This window comes from Nesoenas mayeri, assembly GCF_963082525.1.
Source record: "Nesoenas mayeri genome assembly, chromosome: 25".
Lineage (NCBI taxonomy): Eukaryota > Metazoa > Chordata > Aves > Columbiformes > Columbidae > Nesoenas > Nesoenas mayeri.
The window spans coordinates 3906059-3913101 of NC_137549.1; the positions used below are offsets into that span (position 1 = coordinate 3906059).

At 55.8% G+C, this 7043-nt stretch overlaps 1 protein-coding gene across 1 annotated transcript; it reads left to right on the top strand.

Annotated features, from left to right (window-relative positions):
* Positions 1-1138: 1138 nt before the first annotated feature.
* On the top strand, positions 1139-2309 carry LOC308049710 (growth/differentiation factor 15-like; the record flags this gene model as incomplete). The annotated part of the gene is made up of 2 exons (XM_080359508.1): positions 1139-1388; positions 1861-2309. The coding sequence occupies exons 1-2, from the start codon at positions 1163-1165 to the stop codon at positions 2307-2309; spliced, it is 675 nt and encodes a 224-aa protein (XP_080215634.1). The 5' UTR covers positions 1139-1162.
* Between the last annotated feature and the right edge of the window lie 4734 nt (positions 2310-7043).

The following is a 7043-nucleotide window of genomic DNA, read 5'->3' on the forward strand; positions in this document are numbered from 1 at the left end:
CGCTAAACTGGGGATGGCACTTTTTCTTTCTTTCTTTCTCTCCTTTTTTTTCCAACCCCAATGGAAAATTTATTTAAAAAAGGAGAAATGTTTGGAGTTTGCAAGGAGCTGAAATTAAATAAAGGGGCCAGGAGGCGGCTGCAGGTCCGTGCTGCTCTGATGGGGATTTAATGGCCGAGGGCTCATTGACGGGAGCACAGACGCGATTCCCGCGGCCACCACGGGGTCACTTGTAAAATCCCCCCAGATCCAAGCGGCTTTGGACGGAGAAAATTGAACAGCACAAGGTAAGGGGCTGGCAGCAGGTTTTATTTAATGCTTGGAGGGTTCCAACCGCAGATGATCCGTGAGGCTGAGATGACGGTCCCACCATGAGCCGGGATGGTCCAACAGCTCTGTTCAGTTTTTTCCGAGTTGTTAATGATTTGGGGTGGTTTTGATGGAGCTGTCGCATCCTTGTGCTGGGGGGGGCGGATTCGGGTTCCGGTCGAGTAGTGCGACCCTGTTCTCCAACACAGAGTCATGGTGGGGACATTGGACTTTATCATGGGGGGGATATTGGACTTTATCATGGTGGGGACATCAAACATTATTGTGGTGGGGACACTGAACCTCATTGTGGTGGGGACACCGAACCCCCCAGGGCTCTGCGAAGGGGGGGTGGTGACAGCGCCGGGGGATCTCTGTCCCCAAGGAGGGTGCTCCGGTGTCACAAAGAGGTGTCACAAGCTGACGTGACATGAGTTTGTCCATCCTTTACTTACTGTAATATCGGTCCCTGGTGCGAGGAAACCCAGGAATGGAGGTGGATTCCAGCGGCCCGGCCAGCCCGTGTGCTGCTGGGGACAGGTTGGGTGGGGACACCGAGTTGTCCCCATTGCCACCACCAGCCCCTCGCCACTCGCTGGCCACGGCCCATTTCCCCTTTGCAGCACAGCCCTGGGTTGCACCGTGTCTCCGTGCCTCAGTTTCCCTGTTGCAAACCCAGTCTGGGAGGGCGGAGGGGACAAGCTGGAGCCGAGGGGACACTGGTGGCCCCGTGAGAGCTGATCAGCCCCAGCCGTGCGGGTGGGAGGGGGTGAGGGTCACAGGCGAAGGCCGTGTAACAAGGATATTTGTTTTGCCTGTTTTGCAGAGTTTCAATGTTCTGACTTGCTCTAAGATGAAGGTATGGAAGTTTGCAGCCATTGCATCGATGCTCCTCAGTTCCATGTTATCCATTTTAGTTTGTAGAGACATGTTCAACGGAAGCCGGACAAACAGCCCCTTGCCTTCCTCGCCGTCTTCCTCACGGGCATCCTACTCATCCTCCTCCTCCTCCTCGCTGCCGGTGGCTCCGCGGAGATCCCCCCGGGCCCTGCGCCGCCACAGCTCGCTGCTGGCCCAGTGTAAGCTGCTCTGCCTGTGTCCCCCTCGTGTCCCCCTCGTGTCTCCCCCGTGTCCCCACCGTGTCCCCACTGTGTCCCCACTATGTCCCCACTGTGTCCCCACACCCCCAGGATCGGGCCTCAGCCCCTCAGCGGGACGCACAGTATTCCCTGAAAATAAAACAAACAGTTTCAGAACTAATGTGAGGCCCTGGTACTTATTTTAAATATGTTCTTTAAGCTCCAAATATTGGTTGCTGCTCCCCTTATCTACAGTCATGCTGAATAAGGCTATAGCTAAATGGAAAGTTAAATGGATTCACAAGGTGTTAATGTCTACATCTTATTATTTGTGGTCTCAGAGAAAGCAAAAGTAACTAGAAATAGCACTATGCCAGAAAATGGTTTCTTGACCAACGATGTTGCTCCAGCATGCGATGAGCTGGTTCATTCTGAAGTGGGTTGACGCTAACAGGTGCCCGTTCTCTTGCAGACAGCAGCTTGCTGGAGAGCTACACGGAGGGGGAGATCCGGCAGCTGATCGCGGCGCTGGTGGAGCGCTACAGCCAGGCCATGAACTCGGGGGGCCACGAGCTGCCGCTGTTCCCCCGCGCCGGCAGCCGCAGGAAACGCGCCCGCGCGCGCCACAAACCCTGCGCCCTGCAGGAGCTGGAGGTGAGCGTCAGCGAGCTGGGCCTGGGCTACGAGTCGGACGAGACGGTGCTTTTCCGCTACTGCAGCGGCACCTGCGAGGCCGCTGTCCGCAGCTACGACCTGTCGCTGAAGAGCATGAGGAGCAGGAGGAGGATCAAGAAGGAGAAGGTCCGGGCTCGGCCGTGCTGCCGGCCGCTGGCTTACGATGACGACGTCTCCTTCTTGGACGCCTACAACCGCTACTACACGGTCAACGAGCTCTCGGCCAAGGAGTGCGGCTGCGTGTGAAGGGCCGCGGCCCCCGGGAGGAGACGCGATGTCCCGGCCCCGAAACCCGCTGGCACCGAGCAGAGGGACCGGGGGCTGCGGCGGGGGGAGAGGGACGGGGCCCAGACCTCTGGACGGAGGAGGAGAGACTGAGCTGCTCATGATGTGACCGTCCTGTGCTGTTACATCCCACGGCGTGACCGTCCTGTGGTGTTACCGTCCCATGACATGACCGTCCCATGGCGTGACCATCCTGTGGCATTGCCGTCCTGTGGTGTGACCGTCCTATGGCATGACCATCTCCATGGCGTTACCATCCCATGGTGTGACGTCCTGTGCCATTAACATCCCATGGCATTACTGTCCCATAGTGTTGTCATCCCATGGTGTTACCATCCTGTGGCGTTACCATCCCACGGTGTTACCTTTGGTGTTACTGTCCCATGGCATTACCGTCCTGTGGTGTCACCGTCCCGCTCGCTCAGCCCGTGCTGGCTGCACAGGACTAGAGACGCGGCTGTTGGTTCTCGGAGAGGTGACGGCAGCTTGTGGCTGTTGTCCCCGCCAGAGGTGGCCTGGCGGTCCCTGTCAGTCTCCCCAGAGGGTGACAGTGGGTGTGCAAGAGGCACAGGGCCCATTGTACACTTGGGGTGTGTGGCATGGACGGGGTGCGGTATGTCAGACGTACAGTTGTGTTACCGGCAAAACGGGTTGCAAAGCGGGTGTCCCCTGTGCAGGCTGTGCCACAGGCGGCAGAGGTGACAGGTGACAGGTGCGGTGTTCACTGCAAGCCCCGCGCATTGTGTGTTGGGGTCCGACACATGCCAGGGCATTGCACAAGGCCTGTGTTTGTGCACGGAGGGTGTTGTGCGGGTGTTGCTGCGTATGGTGTGGTGCTGGTGCTGTGTGGTACTGGGCAGGGCGTGCTGCACACACGGTGGGTGTTACGGGCTGTGTTTTGCGTGCAGTGTGCGTTACAGGGTGTTCTGCACGCATGGTGTGCGTCATGGGTTGTGCTGCACACACGGTGTACGTTGCAGGGTGTGCTTCAGGCATGGTGCGTGTTATGGGGTGTTCTGCACACACGGTGTGCATTATGGGGTGTGCTTCAGGCATGCTGTGCATTACAGGGTGTTCTGCACACACGGCGTGCATTACGGGGTGTGTTACAACGCGGGGTGTGTTGCACGGCTGTGGGGGCTCAGCCCTGTGCTCTGGCGCTGCCCCATGTGGGGGTTTCCCAGGGTCCCATCACCGTGCTGGGGTCCCTGCGCTGCCGAGGGGCAGCTCAGCCCCGCATCCCCATGTTTGGGAGCAGAGATGCACCGACAGCAGTTTGCACTTGGGGGAAAGGCTCTGGCTCTGCTCCCTGTGCTGGCTCGTGTCCCCGTTGCCATCGCCTCACTCCCCGCAGCCCCGGGCTTTTCTTCTTAAAACTCATGATAATCTGAAGTAACTGGATTAACCTCCTGTGCCCCCGTGGGCAGCTGGGCTGGACAGCGGCCACAGCCGGGGAGGTGACGGCTCCCCAGGCCACCAGGGCGGCCGGGAGCTGATGGGTTGGCGGCGCGGGCAGGAGCGTCTGCGTTTGGCACCACCCGAGAGCCGCGGCGGCTCCCCGGCCACGCACGTGGGCTGTGCCCATTGCCCCGTGGGGCTCGAGTCCTGCGGGAGAGGGGGCTCAGCCTGGGCTTTGGCTCCGGTTCGCATTTATAGCAGTGTCACTCTTGTTTACTCTGCGGAGAAATAAATGAGACCGCAGACTTTTGCATTCTCTGGGCAGGCTATATTTGTTGCCTGGGATTGATGGGTTTTCTCCCCTTGGCCCTCTTCCCAGAAAAAGAAAATCATAAACAGAAGGAGAATATTGGTGTCATGTCCTGGGCATTAACCAACACGAGGGAAAAACGCTCCGTTTGCCACCCCCAGATTACAGCAGCGTCCCAGCTCCTCGGTCCAGCTACACAGGGAAAAGAATCCCAAACACCCCCATCCCCGGGCAGCACCAACGGGGAGTTTTGTTCATACAGGAGCCGCAGCAGCTGGGGATGCTGCTGCAAGATTTTGGGGAGCAGGTTACACCCCCGGGACGCGACAGCTCAGGTCAGGGTGGGACCCAACTCTTCCCGACCTCCACAAAGGGCCACGCTGGTGGCGTGTTTGGTTTTTTTATTGCTTGCTTTTCATCCAAATGTCGCTCTTGGCTGAGCGGAGCCAGGATGGAGCGAAGCAATATAAACACCATCCTTCAGCGGGGCTGGCGGCGCTCGGCAGCCCCGGGACAGCAGCCTGCACTCTGTAACACCGAGTTTTTCCCCTCGCCGTTGGGAAAGAGAGAAGACGGGCGCGGGGTGCGAAATGCGTGCATGGGGCATCGCGCACGGACTGGACGGTGCCCCGGCACCCAGGGTGCAACCGCGGCTGAGCCCAGAAAAATCCAGCCATGCTGCAGGTGCACAGAGCTCCCAAAACAGCCTTGCGGCAACACTGGGGAGAGTTTGCACCCCTGGGTTTGGAAATTGAAGAAATGCCCCAAAATAAGGAGCCGGGGGATGTGCAGCGGGAGCGGGATGGGGAGAACGGATGAGTAGCTGTTGGTGTGATCCGTGCCGTGCTCACGGCACATAAGCAGCTCCCTCTTGACTTTAAAAAATAAAACAAGGCACCCAAATCTAATAATAATAACTGTACTCTCAAGAGCTTGGGTGCTTTCCAGTTCTCACTACTATAAAACTAAAATTAGTTTTGTTTCAAGCCTCCGGTAATAAAAAACAACAAACCAAAAAGGAAGCAGAGCTGGTGGGGAGGTGCAGAAGCAGCGCAGGACCCGCTGCGCTGGGGCTTGTAGCCGCTTTCCCGGAGTTTCCTCCATTTGTGTCACCCTGAGCCCAAGGAGCTGCCGGGAGACGTCAATGTTGCATTTCCCAAGTGGCTGTTTGCAGCCTGTGGGGTTTTTTTTGCAATCTGAAGGGATTTAGGGTGCTGTGATTTGCAGGAGGAAGGTGCTCGGTCACCCCAGATCTGCAGCTGCAAAACACCCGCGGTGCAACCCCCAAAAAAACAGGCTGCGGAAAAACCCCGGTGCAACGTGTGTGTTTCAAACCAACATGAATAGCTCCAATTAATCTTGTATTTCTCTTTGTTTTCGCTTTCCCTGCTGGCAGCTGCGCCCCGGCCTGTGCAGAGGTGCAGGGGACGCGCCCGACGTGGCTGCGCCTGCTCATTGTTTTAACTTTGGTTTTGGGTGCAGCTGGGATTTTGAACCGCAAAACTCCCCAGCAAAGCCTGGGGGTCAGCCGGGGTGTCGCAGCTGCAGGATGGGTTTGGGTGGGTTTGGGTGGGTTTGGATGGGTTTTGCTCACACGTCCTTTTTCCTGCGTCCCGCTCGGGGTCGTCTCCTGCACGAAGCTCCGTCCCGGGCACGGCAATGTGGTTCCAATCGCAAGGCTGATATTTCCCGAATGCTTTCCGTTTCTGCAGCTCTCTCTGCTGTAACAGGAGCTGGAGCTGTCCGGAGGAATGTCTACAATGCAGAAAGGGAAAAAAAATAAGGATGGAAAATTCCCTACTCAAAGCTACAGCAAAATCTCATCTGGCTCCTCCATCATCATCCCGTGCGTTATTGTTAATAGCAATAAACAGCGGGCGAGGGGTTGAGGTTGGCTTTTTGCAGCTTGTCTGTTGCTGCAGTTTCGCTGTTTGCAGCAGCATCTTGCCCGGGAGATGAGGGTGATCCACAGTGTTTGAAAAATCAGGTTTGGGAAGACGAGGAGATGTTTAAACCTAATCTGGTGGTTGTGGGTGTTATATTATCCCAGGTCACCGATGATGAGTTATGAGACGTTTCGCTGGGTTTTATCCTGCTATACGTACACACCTGCGTTTGGGGAACGTTGGCCGGTGCAGGATCCACCGTCGCTCCGTCGGTCGCTGACACGGTCTGGCTCCCGTTTGGGATGTGGGAGGGTCGAACATCATCGTGTCCACTCGACAGGAGCGTCGGTGAGGGGAACGTCCCCTATTTAAACAGGTCCAGAAACTCGCCGGGAAGAAATCACTTTCCCAATTGATGAAGACAGCTTATTTTTCAGCGGTATTCAAAAGCGTCTTCCCTCCGCCAACAGGGCGACCACATGTTTTTGGTCTTGGTTAAACGAGGCAAAGCCGCAAACTTGTGGCCCAAGAGGAGGGGGGAGGGGAAAAAGAGGGGAAAAAAAAGGGAAAAATAGGGGAAAAAAGGGGGAAAAAGGGGAAAAAAGGGAAAGAAAAGGCAACTGGTTTCAGCGGCGTCAGCGGGACCGGGGGAGCGCACGGGCCGGCGCAGCCCCGCTCAGCACCACCCGCACCAGCCCGAACAGCGTTGGTTTGACCGACCAGCTGCAGAAGTTGATGCAATGCATCTATATTTTAGATACTCTCTATTTATTCAAAGTAACTTATGTTATTTATTTAGATACCATAGTGTGCCATCTACGTAATGCGTTCTTTCTCTCTCTCTCTCTTTTTTTGTTTTTAATTTTATTTATTGATCCGAATGGTGCCAAGTGCAGTTTACATTTACTACATTTTTACCATTTATTCTGAACGTTGGGGGAAAAAATAAAACGCAGTATATTATTTTTTTTAAACGAACATAAACTCGGGTGTGATGCTGTTACATATGACAAAGTGAAAATAAAAGGAGGATGATATTGATTTTGCGCTCTTTATCATCTTTCACTGCTGCCTATGGGCGGAGTGATGTGACGTCCCCAG